Below are 12,222 nucleotides of genomic sequence, written 5' to 3' on the forward strand. Positions count from 1 at the left end.
CTTGAAAGAAATAACCTCGGGAATAACAAAAATCTGGTAATAACGGATACAACCATTTTTTTTCCTCTGTGAATACTAGATAGTCGTGATAATAACATGATGTTGATGAATGTATGAGAAACTAAAACCTCGAAAAGCTATTATAATTTTGATTAAATGATTTCATCATCATGAGCTAAAAAAAGAAACAGAAAAATAAAAAACCTTCATGTATGGTACGATTGGAATCCCGAAAGGCGACCCCCCAAAAGCAGGGCGCTATGGGAAAAAGTTGCTAGGATTAGTGACTGATCCGCAATCTTCGCGAATACTTAGTATTATTACCAAACGCACGGAAGCCTGACATCAGGCACCATTTTCTTTTTTTCTAAACTCCATTCTACTTCTGTGAATTCATTCCTGCTCATAGAGTTGTCGCGAAATCTCTACAGACTCTGCAGTCGCTGGTGAACTCGATCGAAGAGGACTGTAAGCAATCTTCTTTTTCAAGGTTTATTTGCGTTGATCACTACGATTTACGCTTCACAATGTAATAATCTTGACAATTCTCTCTAAACTCTTCATTCGCCTAAACTAAGCTAGTATTTTTTTTAAAAATCACGAATATGGTAAAATCCCATATGCCAAACAAACCTATCGTAATAGACCTATATTTAAAACACCTTTTCCTTTCTTATTTAGCGGACTAAACGCGTACAATTACAACATCTCTCGCAAAGTAAATGAACTGCCTACTTTGTCTGCAAATTGTGAAATCTAACACGCGCTCTATTCCAATCACTGACAATTTCGTGACAATTAACGTGTACTAGTATATTTATCAATACTTAATTCGTAACTTAACTTGTATTCCTCGGCAGCAGTTACTTACAAGATCGTTTATGATCCGCTTTTAAGTGCAGTACCGGAAAGATCATACACACAAAGCTGATCAGCTACAACAACGACTAGGGTTTGGAAAACAATAAAAAAGGATCATTTGAGTTGGATTCACAAACAGAAATCACTACAGTGTGGTATTTAGTACCACGGCAAAGCGTGCTCTCTTCTTTCCGCTTGAAGCGATATCATCAACTTCCGGTGGAATAAAACCGCTATCTCTCTTGAAATCGAATCCCTAAGCCTTCTTATGCGACGAAAAAACGTGTAAGTATCAAGTGATTTCCTTAGAAAATGGGTGTGAGAGTGGGTGTTAGAAAGGAATGTCTATCAATTATTTCAAAAGAATGTACAATCGTAAAACTCTTTGGAATATTTTGTAGACTTTCGATCTGACTATCTTTTATTTCCTTATTTCCTGTACTGTCAAGATTAAAAAGAGAAATCTGATTAATTGATGTAAAATGTCGTCATGTTATGGGAATAATTCCGACGGGTAATCGAAGAGAATTTTTCTCACGCTCCTCTAAGTAACAGGGGAAAGCCCCGTCTCAGCCTTTGAGTCCATACAAAAGACTTTCATTTTCTGGCAGTATTTATTTGATCAGTCTCGATTGTCAACCTGTCATCTTGTATTGTTCCGCCTTCGTCTTGTGACCTATTTACATATCACTGAAACTTAATAACCTAGTAATTACGACGCGACTTCATTTCAATGAACCAAGACCTACAAATCGAACGTGAGTCAGGTCCTGGCTTTAACGGATATAGGTAGAGAATTCGCCGATCTAGCAGAGAATAACAACACATCAGGACAAGGATTCAAGAGCTATGATGCAGTTTTCAATTTGGACAATTGTTCTTCTTTTATCCCAAGCCGCATTTCAATGTACCGGTGAGTAAATTGCCAAGTGTCGATTCTCACACATAGCTTGACTGTTTCATTCTCAAAATCCCAATACTTAATGATTAAGTCTGCACCTGTGGTGATGTAATGAAGCTATTTGTGATAGATGCACCGTTTTCGTTCATTCATTTATTCATTCCTCGTCACCAACGCCAGATTCATAAAACTACTATCGACCGCTAAATTCCGGTTTGATTCCTGGTTACAGCATATGTAACAAACAATGAAATACTACTGTATTGGGAATATGTAGATAAAAACGACAAAGAAAAAGCAGTCAAATGTTAGGAAGTTATTTTAAAAACTATCGGCTATCGGGGAAAACCCTAAGTCACCGAGTTTACGTCCTGTCTGAATTTTTCTCAGCAACCAAAAGGTTTCTGTAAAAAAGTCACCAATTCTATCATACAATATATTTTCTTTATCTAGAGGCTCTAGAAAAATAAGTAAGGTCAAACATCCACGCATCAGGCTCAAAACTTTCTTCGATCAAGACAAACACAAAGTGGGGCGTTTACTTTCGCTTTCTGATTTCATTCATCGAAAGATCCCTCAACCGGTAATAACCCTTCATGGACGAGTCCCTTGAGAAATTTCGATCAAGACATGTGATCAGGTTCTGCTGGGCTGATCGTGTTATTTAGTGGAGATACGGGGCGGGGGAGGAAGATCAAGACATTTTGCATTACCGTTCGATTGTGTTCATTTTCAGCGGCTGTCAAACCTGTTGCTGTTGAGTGCAATCCACCAGTCCTCTCGACTGTGGCAGTGGACGAACCGCACCACAGATATTATCCATATTTCATACGACTCCACCGGTGCGAGGGCTCGTACGGGTACGAAAGCCCCAACATCAAGAAATGTGTGGTCACAGAGAGTAGGGAGGTTACATTTTCGGTCTATGATACTACCAATAGACTATCGACACAAATAAGACTCCAGAATCACACGAAATGTGGCCCTGAGTGCAAGGCAAGTCCTCTCGATTGTGATTTAAAAGTGCAGGAATGGAACGACGAAAGCTGCCAATGCAAATGTTTATATCCACGTTCGCCTCCGCCTGACGATGTCGTGAAACCAAAAAAGGGCTTTGGGTGAGTGATTTACCACAAAAAAGTCAGTGGAGAGAGAGAAGCATCTGTTAATTTCAGATTTTATTGTGCTTCTCAGACCCCTAGCCCAACAAGCTCTGCCTTTGCATTTCAGTTAGGACACACTTAGAAGCCTATCGGTAGATTAAATGAAAATTTTATTTCTGTGACATTTTTCCATTCTTCTAGGTGGAATAACCATCTCTGTCGATATGAATGCAACACACATGAACGTTGTCCGCTTGAAAAGGTAATAAGGTGGTGAATTGACTAGTATTTCCATTATTTCACAATGTTAAATGGGTCATGCAACACTTACACGAGTTGTTGGTAAAGCAAAATCTTGGTCACTCTACCCACAAGGATTGTTACACAGGAGGAATTAGTTTAAAGTTTAAATCCTTTTTTGGGAGTACACATTAAACCAATTATTAAATGAATAAATGAAGAATGGTCAGTTGCAAACTGGAAGCCAAAATCCTTTTAAAACAGCCCACACCTATAATCAATTATTATGGGTTAACAACTGAGATGAACATGAAATGGAAAGGGAAATAAATAAGGGAGTACTTGACTAAAATTTACTTGTGTAGTTCGTACTTGAATGGGTTATTACTAACTGACTGATTGATTGAAGTAACCTAAAAATATATTATTTTTGTTGTGCTTCACACAGAAGTGGAATAAGACGAAATGTTCCTGTGTTTGCACATCATTTTATGAACATCATTGTAAGGCTGAAAACAAGTTGATGGATCCTAAAACATGTGCATGTAAAGATCCAATGAAATCAACAGCACCACGACCTGGTAAGTGAAAATAGGGCCAGCTTATAGTTGGAATGGAGAAATAATGTCTTCTTGAAGGGACTAGGGGTTGGTTTGGATGGTATCTTCTATACATACCTATGAAAATCTTTCCCTCTGGAAGATCTTTACTTTCAGTGGGCCTCACATTACCATAAAAGATTGGGGCAATTTCAGAAAATAGTGTCTGAAATATGAGGAGTTGAGGTCATGGCCCCCTTCCACCCCTTCCACCCCTTCCACCCCTTCCACCCCTTCCTACCGCCCTTAACAACTCTGCTCATCCATCCTAGGGCTTAACATTGTCAATGGTTTTATAGATCTATGAAAGAAACCAAAGTTGTGGGAATTCTTGCTTATTCATGATTTGTGATGGAAGTTTTTTATTTCTTACAGGGTTCATGACCTATGTGGGATCCAAAGTCCTTGCTGTTTTTCTTGCTCTTGCAATAGTAGTGATTATATGTTTAATTACCTACCTTTGGTACCACTCAGCTTATTCTACATTTGGATCCTCTGGAAAACTGAATGAGTCAACCAGTAGTGCTGGTATGGTTAATTATTAACTCTTCAATCCCTTAGAGTGACTGGCATCTAATTTCTCCTCAAAGTATCACCATTAAAATCAAACATGAAGGTCATGAGGAAAAAGGAAATGATCACTAATTTTGAAGCTTTTTATGATCAAACAAATTTTCCTTGTCAGTACCAGAGGAAATAGAACAGTATGGAGAATATAGATATCAATGTTAGGGGGGTATAGGGTTATGGAATGGAGCTGACACCTCAAATTTGAGGTTGCTCTATTATTACTAAATCTCTTCATTTCTCTATCTAATTTCTTGTTGTTTCCTTGTGCTTTCACTTCACTGACATCATTAATCAATATGTACCATGATCACTGTTTTTAAGCCTACATACAATGATAATATAATCATATCATGATTCCATTTCCTCTCATTAACTTACTGACTGATAATCATTCTTTTTATTTACTTGCAGAATCTGTTGGTCAGAGCTGTGAAAATGCTGGTGTTAGGGTTGAAACACCAGTCTAACAAATCTCTTCAAGTATAAAAAACTTAAGATGGCTTTTCTTCTTCAATCAACATTTTTTAGAACCAACATACCTAAGTTTTAACCCTAATTTTATATCAAATTGTACTACTGATACTTTGAGTATTAGCTGGTCATAATTGAAACTTAGAACATCATTCTCATATTTTTTTATTAAGGTTAAGTTCTGAAAATTGCCAGGTATGGAGAAACTAACATAATTTTTCTCAAGGATGCCCCTTTGTGGTCCCATGCACCTAGTGAGTACCACTGGTATACAGGCAGTAAAGGTGGGAATATAAAGGACAACTGCCAACACTCAACCCACCAAATTGTTTAGATTAATAACTGAGCTGTAGGATCCCTACCCTTTCTCTGCCTCAACTTTTGAAACTTTTGAAATTAGGAGCATCCTTGTGGAGACCATTACAGAAAGTATCCCCTCAGCATACTCTAGATAATTTAGTTGTTCCTAGTATATGTCATCAAATAATTGTCAGTGGGATAAGTAATGGGTGATATCAATAAGGACATTTTTACATTAGTAAGTAATTGATTGGTATACTTGACTGCCAGTTCTCCTCTTTTCTGTGAAAAGAAATCTGTAGTGTTTCGTAAAGCACGTTAATAAAGTAACCCAACTTTTGGGATGTCAGGATGATAAAAGTATCATTATCCAATTTAGTTTTCTCAGTAATAAAACTCGGTTCTTCTCTAATTGCCTTGTTATTTCATTAATGCTAGAAGCACCTGTTTTTTTTGTACTTTTGAGGTCAGTATGTAGTTAATGGGCTAACCAGAACGTCGTGCCGAAGGAAGCAACCTTTCTTGCCGGCTTAGATTCGGTTGCATCCCCTAAAATACTATCAAATGAACAAAAGAGACCAGGGCCGGTTGTCAAAACGGATTTGAAAGATAAGGAAAAGCTGACTCATAATACAACAATCTGTCATCTTATTGCATCAAGAGATAATTACAGTTCGCAATCGAATCTCGAAAAAGGTTACAGAGGAAATCAATAAAAACTTAATTATGCAAAATATATGTAGCCCACGTTGCGCAATGAGTATCGACGCTTAGGAAAAGATCTACCGAATGAGAGTAAACATACGCCCCCAATCTATCACCCCGAGGCCTTCTTGTATACAACAACCCCCTCAAACTGGAACTTCATGTAACCAGGCGTGATATTGAATCCCTAAGTTTAAGGTTTAAAATAATTTTGTAATATTTGTTTCTAATTATGACAACGATTCGCGAGATCTCATGTGGGGTCAGAATAAACTCAATATCGCGAGAGTGTGAGTTTCTATTTCTTTCATTGTCCGGAAAAACCTTACGAATTTTATCTCATGGCCATCGGATTCAATATTACCTCATAAAGTGCACCCTTTGTGTGTTTTTGCGACAATCTTAGGACACAAGGTTGTAATTGTGAATCACAACCATTCCCTATAATTTTGACGACTCATATTTAACACACCTAAAGGCGACGACATGAACACGTAATTCTGCAAATTTTAATTCTTGCAATTCTTTTCAATTCTTCGTAATTCTTGACAAATTTTTTGTTCCACTGAACAGTGCATTTTTAAAAGTTTTGATCGAAAGCCCACTTATAAGAAATTGTCAATCATTCAACAGCTGAACTAATTTTATCTCACCTTTGCTCCCATGACGTCAGAATGACGTAAATTGAAAACGCCTTGCAGAAAAAGGGCGGAAGAAGACTAAAAATTGGTGATCATTTGCCGAAAACACTTTTCATTAGAAGGGGTAGGTCCTCTTTGCAAAGAAAGCCACAGAGGATACATTACAAATCATAATTTCAAACCAAAGCAGGATTATTTTCCATTTGTGGAAAGACTGAACTCAACATCAAATACAAGATTTAAATCTATCATGAAACTAAAAAACTGTTACCCAGTGGCGGATAAGTGCTAGCGATCTTGATCTTTGATCATAGAAGGATAGGAAACTACTCCTTAGTTGTATCGTTGTTATTTTATTTTATTTATCTATTGTTTGGGTTTGTTTGTGTTGTTATCGAAATGAAATATCCTTCCTTTGTTCCCACGATCCAAATTTGGCATGCTTTCGGTTGCCATAAGCGTTTTTCCTTGTGCTAAAGGTCAGTTCATAGATTTCATATTGGCATTATGTTACAAATAAAGCTATCACTTCAAGATCTCGCATGAAAGTCTAGGTGTGACGCACGAGGATAATTTTTAGCTTTTGATCTGTTTTTGTCTGATACTTTCTATTTAAGCTACTCAGAGAATGTAAGTGTACCTCTTGCATTTCCCCGCGATTCAAGAATATCCTTTTCTGGATGAGTCATTCGTAGATGTTACCACAATGTGTATGTTGCGTAGTTCCGCCGAGGAAATTTCTAAAATCGTTGAAGTGGCTAGGACAAGAAAAGTTGGAAAAATACACCGCAAACAAAATTCTCATTGCGTCTCACGAAAAGCTTGCGCTCTATGAATTTTCTCCCTAAAGCGTTGCTTTGTCGGTTTGTCGTAATTCTTACGGTGATGTTGGAGTGATGATCATTTTAGAGCTCTATACAAACTGAGGTCAGGAAAGTTCGAGAAATACGTACGTGGAAGTACGCATTAAGTCTAGGAATGCGGCGGCGTTGTCTTTAAATGGATGACACGGGATATCCTACTCCCAAAACCCAACCCGGTTTCATTTACTTTCTTCGATTTAAAAGGCCGCAAATTAATCGACGGGAACAGTTTGGTACTTGAGACACTGTCAGGGTAATTCTGTGGCCCATACACCGCAAAAATCTACCTTTAGAAACCCAAATTTATGGTGAGTAATGTGTTCTAGTTAAGATTTATTATCTTAATTACAGAAGAATTTGTAGTTCGTGTAACCCAAATAGACCTGGGGGGCTCTGTTTTTCGTTCGTAAAGATTGTACAAAATGTCCATTGCAATTTTGAACGCATATGATTCTCTTACCTTACTTCTGACACCTCTTTGCAGAGATTGCATTAATCAGACAAGGAAACAACGACAAAACATGCAAAAATCAATCGGTATAATCCTTCTCCTTCCACTACTGGGACATGCAGGTATTTATGTGAAAATCTTGTTCTCGACTCTTTAGTCCACTAGCTCCGCCATCTACAATGAGGGCAGCTTTCCAATGATTTCCACTGTTTCAAGAAAGTAGCCACTTCCTAAACCAAATTTAATATAACTTTATGAACGCGACTGATCTTTTCACCACACAATTTAAGTAGACTCAAGAGAATATAAAATGATATACTCTTGGTAGACTTCTATAATATAGAATTTTTCCAATTAAGATTACTAAATAATCAAAGGATCTAAGAGCCTAAGGGTGAAGAAGGAAAGATTTGTTATAAGGTGAAGACAAGAGATTGTAATCTTTAGGTGAAGAATGGTGCCCTAAAGGTGAAAATCGCATCTATTAAAAGTAAGGGTTGACATGAGGTAGAGAAGACATCGGCAGAATTTGACTGTTTGAGGATGGAACAATAAAAGAAAGTTAATGTTAGTTGCCAAGGCAATAATTAACTATTATGTATCAAGGTATTGAAATTTGCTTTTTGTTTACTCCTAGTTCGCTTAGGCAACGAACTCTGCAGACCACGACCGACTTTAGTGCCTATAGACGATCCAGAATTCAAATTTTTCCCCTACTTCGTGAAGCTTCATCAATGCGGCGGATCATGTGACCATATTCAGCCTTCGGTAAAATCATGCATTCCACTTGAGTACGATGAAGTGTCTGTCACTGTGCAAGTGGTGGGTACCGATGAAATGCGGACTACACAAGTGAAAAATCACACGCGTTGTGGATGTGAATGCGTCCACGGCCCGAAAGATTGTGACTTGGAATTAGAGGAATGGAAACCAGACCTATGTCAGTGCCAGTGCAGAAACAGAGACAGACCATCGGTTCCGTGTGGGGCAGGAATGACTTGGAGTAGAGCTCAGTGTCGATGTGTGTGCAATAAGCAGCCTCAATCCTGTGGTCCGAATAAGGTAATATCATAGAGAATTTCTGTTGAGTTGGAAGAAATTAGGAAATTTGATACTTGTGAAATATTCATTGCTCTAAATAATGAAGCCGAAATATTTGACACATATTTTACAGAGACGCATAGGTAAGACAATACGTAAAGCCGCGAAGTAAAAACTTAGTTTGTACGGGTGTACAAATTCATGATGAGCTTAAAATTCCATTTAATTTTTCCTTTTTCAGGTATGGAATAAAGAAGCTTGTGGATGTGTTTGCAAAGATAGAAGGTACAAAAACTGTGCCAGGAAACAAAAGCGAGTGGATGAAGAGACTTGTAAGTGCACTACTAAAGTGATGCCTCCAGCAGAAGGAAAACTGTCATCTCCCAAACCTCACTCAAAAGGTAAGTAAATTTGTTAAAGTAGTGCCTTCTTTAAGAGAGAGTGCATAAATATCTGACAAAAAAGGTTCAGAAAACTTACTCGAATGTTTCTGGCAAAATTCTTCATTCATCTCAAACCCTTGCAAGTAATACCCCTCTTCCCCTCATCCCTCAAACCCGCACCCCCTACCCCTACCCCCTTGCCCCTTCCCCGCATATTCCTGAGTTAAAAAGGTTGAATTTAAAGGACTAATCCTTGTAAGTAATCAAGGTTGAATAACTTTGTTATATAACAATTTGTCATTTCAGGTGGACTTCGCCAAGAGTTTTACGTGATATTATTCATAGGACAGTTTGTCTTGTTGTATATGGTTTTTGAAGCGGTCCTTTATCGTAAGAAAGCTGGTTTAATATATCGCATCACACGGAGCTGCTCAACAAAAGGTAAATTTTATCGACTCTGTTTAATTTTTTCTGAGTTTTTAGAACGGTGGATAAAAATGTAAAGATATATAAACTGTACGGAATTCAAAGACCAAAGTTAGAATCTCCGACCATTACTGAAAATGGAAACTATATGATGCTTTAATACCGAAGGTTTGGAATTGAGAATGAATGAGTTAATTATACAAATTACACAAACCCTTTTCGAGTAGATTTTTTTTTAACTTTGTTTGCTGTATGACTCGTTGTAATACCCTGTAAGCCACACCTTTTTCGGCTATATATTCCTACTCCAACCAAATAAAGCCGGTGCAAATTAATCCGATTTCGAACTGGACATAATCTCCTTTATCACCAAATGTGAGTTTTCTTCTGGTCTACCCGTGCGGCCCGTTAATAACCGTGTCGGTCGTTCTTTCCATTAGGCGGTCATTTGGACATCAAGGAGTCAAGAGAAGACATTCTCAGCGTATCAAGCAGTGAGACGGAAACAAATCTACCCACAAAAACAGGACACCACAATGTAGAGGCCTCTATCACAGAAAGCCAAGCTGTCGTGTAAATTGGATGCCGGGAAATCTTTAAACATCTTGCGACGAAGTCCATCTCTTTGCTTAAGATAAGCAAGGATAAGCATGGAATGATATTTTAAGCCAGAGATCAATTTTATCAAACATTTCAATCAGTCGGTAGTATTTTCGATGGCTCCGAGATAAATGTCTAAATATACGTATTGCTTACATGTGAGATGAAGTGTAGAAAATATATCCCTCGAGATGTTTGACCTCCTTTAAAGCTGTATTAAATATTTTCCTTTCTATATACCTATTAATAATTTATTTATTTATTTATTTATTTTTTCATGTATTTGTATCAGCAAGTAATAATATATGGAAAAGAAGACAAGAAGCTGCAGACTACTGAACTTTGATTATTAATAGTAAATAATATTTATTTCAGTTGAGAAGATTTTAAGAAGTAAAGAAAAGTATTTTACTTCATTCATCTATCTTTAGTTATTTATTCTTAGTATCCTCCACTGATTAAAAGATATTTCTAGAGAATTTCTTTCAACGTCAATACATCTGCACCATTGACTATCCTTAAGGCATTCAGTTGACCGGATACGCATAGCAGCTTTTTAAGCCTGGAAGGAATCTTTCACTTTTAATATCATCCCTTTTCGGCTGCTTTCAATTGCAGTTATCGTTTGAAAAACTTGTTTAACTGTCCTTGTTTAAGAAAAAAGAAAAAGTAACTGATGTAAGTCACCAGTTACACTGAATATCTGATCTCTAAGGGGGTGAGGGCGGGGTTAGTATTTCGTGTTCATCACGGTACAGTAAAATAGAAGAGAAGAACAGAAAAGTGTTCTTCACTGAATTTTACCGAGAAAAACATTTATGACTGGATTCTTAGAGGTTTAGGGCTAAAGCGGGCGTTGTAGTTCATTCAACATAATTACAAATAAAAGGCTGGCTTTAACGGAGATCGGATGGAGACTGGATAAGAACCGGGAAGGAAATCAGGCGCTATCCCATTTATTTTCCCTTTTAACATATCTATTTGGTATCATAATGGTACATTATAAATTTTATAGCCAGTTGAGAACAGCGATTACAAGTGAATAAATCTTTTTCCACTGTTTTTCCAATTACGAAAATTTCCCGTGGCCACAAGTAATAAAGATAACGGTTATAAAAATACGAAAGTGCCATCATTGCTATTTACCTCCCAGCAAGAGAATCTCCCATCTCAGGAGACGTTGCCATGTGTACCATCCCTGATTACCTTCAACTGATAAGCGTACTTGTTTCATGAGGCGGATCGATATGACCTTGTGATCAGTGGTTAGAAACCGGAAACAACCAAAACATGTCGATAAGAGGGATCACGAAAGATTAAAATGATCACACACGTATTTGCCAGTATATATTAAAGGATTATCTCCTTTGCTTTAATTAAATCTAAAAATAAATTTCAGGTGATGGAACAATTCTCTTTTTTTTTTTTTTTTTTTTTAGAGAGAGACTTTCCCTTCGTGAAAAATCAGGAATTTCCCATTTAAAAAGACTACACGGGCTACACACGTCCAACTGCTTTTGAAATTTCAAGAAATCTTTCCTCGTAAATGTTTTGTAGGGCAGCCGTATTTCAAGGGAATCCTGTCAACAAGGAAGTAAAAAATAAATTAGCGATAACAGCTTAACCCAAGAAGCCTATTATAAGCTAATTGAAAACAGGAAAATAAACCTACGCGTGAAAACCATGCGGGGGTTCTGTTTTAGGGACTCGCGTGTTTTTTTCCGGCCGCCCGACAATGATCTAGAACAATGAAAGAGAACAAAAAGAAAAAGAGAATAAACAAGTGAAAAGAAAAATTGATTCCTCCCGAACAGAATAAATGAGAAGGCGAAACAGAACCTGAAACTTCAGTAAATCAAATACAAACTTAAGACTGACCCTGTAATACCTTAGAACCTCACAAGCTTCCCATTTCGCTCACATATTTCGTCACGGAGTTTTGTATTTCATCCACTGAATGCCGCCTTGATAAGCCACTGTTAGTTATTAGGGTTTTGCATAATGCCACTCCTTGTCAACATTTTTCCCAAATTTATGACAAATATGAAGGCGTAACGAGAAAACGGA

The 12,222-nt window shown here is 37.4% G+C and overlaps 2 protein-coding genes and 1 long non-coding RNA gene across 3 annotated transcripts; 2 read left to right on the plus strand and 1 right to left on the minus strand.

Moving 5' to 3' along the window:
- Positions 1-1,478: 1,478 nt before the first annotated feature.
- On the plus strand, positions 1,479-5,457 carry LOC113686018 (uncharacterized). The gene is made up of 6 exons (XM_027203612.2): positions 1,479-1,774; positions 2,499-2,880; positions 3,067-3,127; positions 3,554-3,686; positions 4,080-4,232; positions 4,686-5,457. The coding sequence occupies exons 1-6, from the start codon at positions 1,711-1,713 to the stop codon at positions 4,739-4,741; spliced, it is 849 nt and encodes a 282-aa protein (XP_027059413.2). The 5' UTR covers positions 1,479-1,710; the 3' UTR covers positions 4,742-5,457.
- Positions 5,458-7,068: 1,611 nt separating this feature from the next.
- On the plus strand, positions 7,069-10,634 carry LOC113685990 (uncharacterized). The gene is made up of 6 exons (XM_027203583.2): positions 7,069-7,562; positions 7,739-7,827; positions 8,343-8,767; positions 8,988-9,147; positions 9,436-9,570; positions 9,996-10,634. Exons 2-6 carry the CDS (start codon positions 7,776-7,778, stop codon positions 10,130-10,132), a joined length of 909 nt encoding a protein of 302 aa, XP_027059384.2. The 5' UTR covers positions 7,069-7,562; positions 7,739-7,775; the 3' UTR covers positions 10,133-10,634.
- Positions 10,505-12,170, minus strand: LOC113685993 (uncharacterized). The gene is made up of 4 exons (XR_003447609.2): positions 12,034-12,170; positions 11,828-11,895; positions 11,302-11,735; positions 10,505-10,802 (listed from the first exon to the last, which is right to left on the minus strand). It is a non-coding gene; the product is annotated as an uncharacterized LOC113685993 (long non-coding RNA).
- Positions 12,171-12,222: the final 52 nt, after the last annotated feature.

Source organism: Pocillopora damicornis, chromosome 12, assembly GCF_964200805.1.
Source record: "Pocillopora damicornis chromosome 12, jaPocDami1.2, whole genome shotgun sequence".
Taxonomy (NCBI): domain Eukaryota; kingdom Metazoa; phylum Cnidaria; class Anthozoa; order Scleractinia; family Pocilloporidae; genus Pocillopora; species Pocillopora damicornis.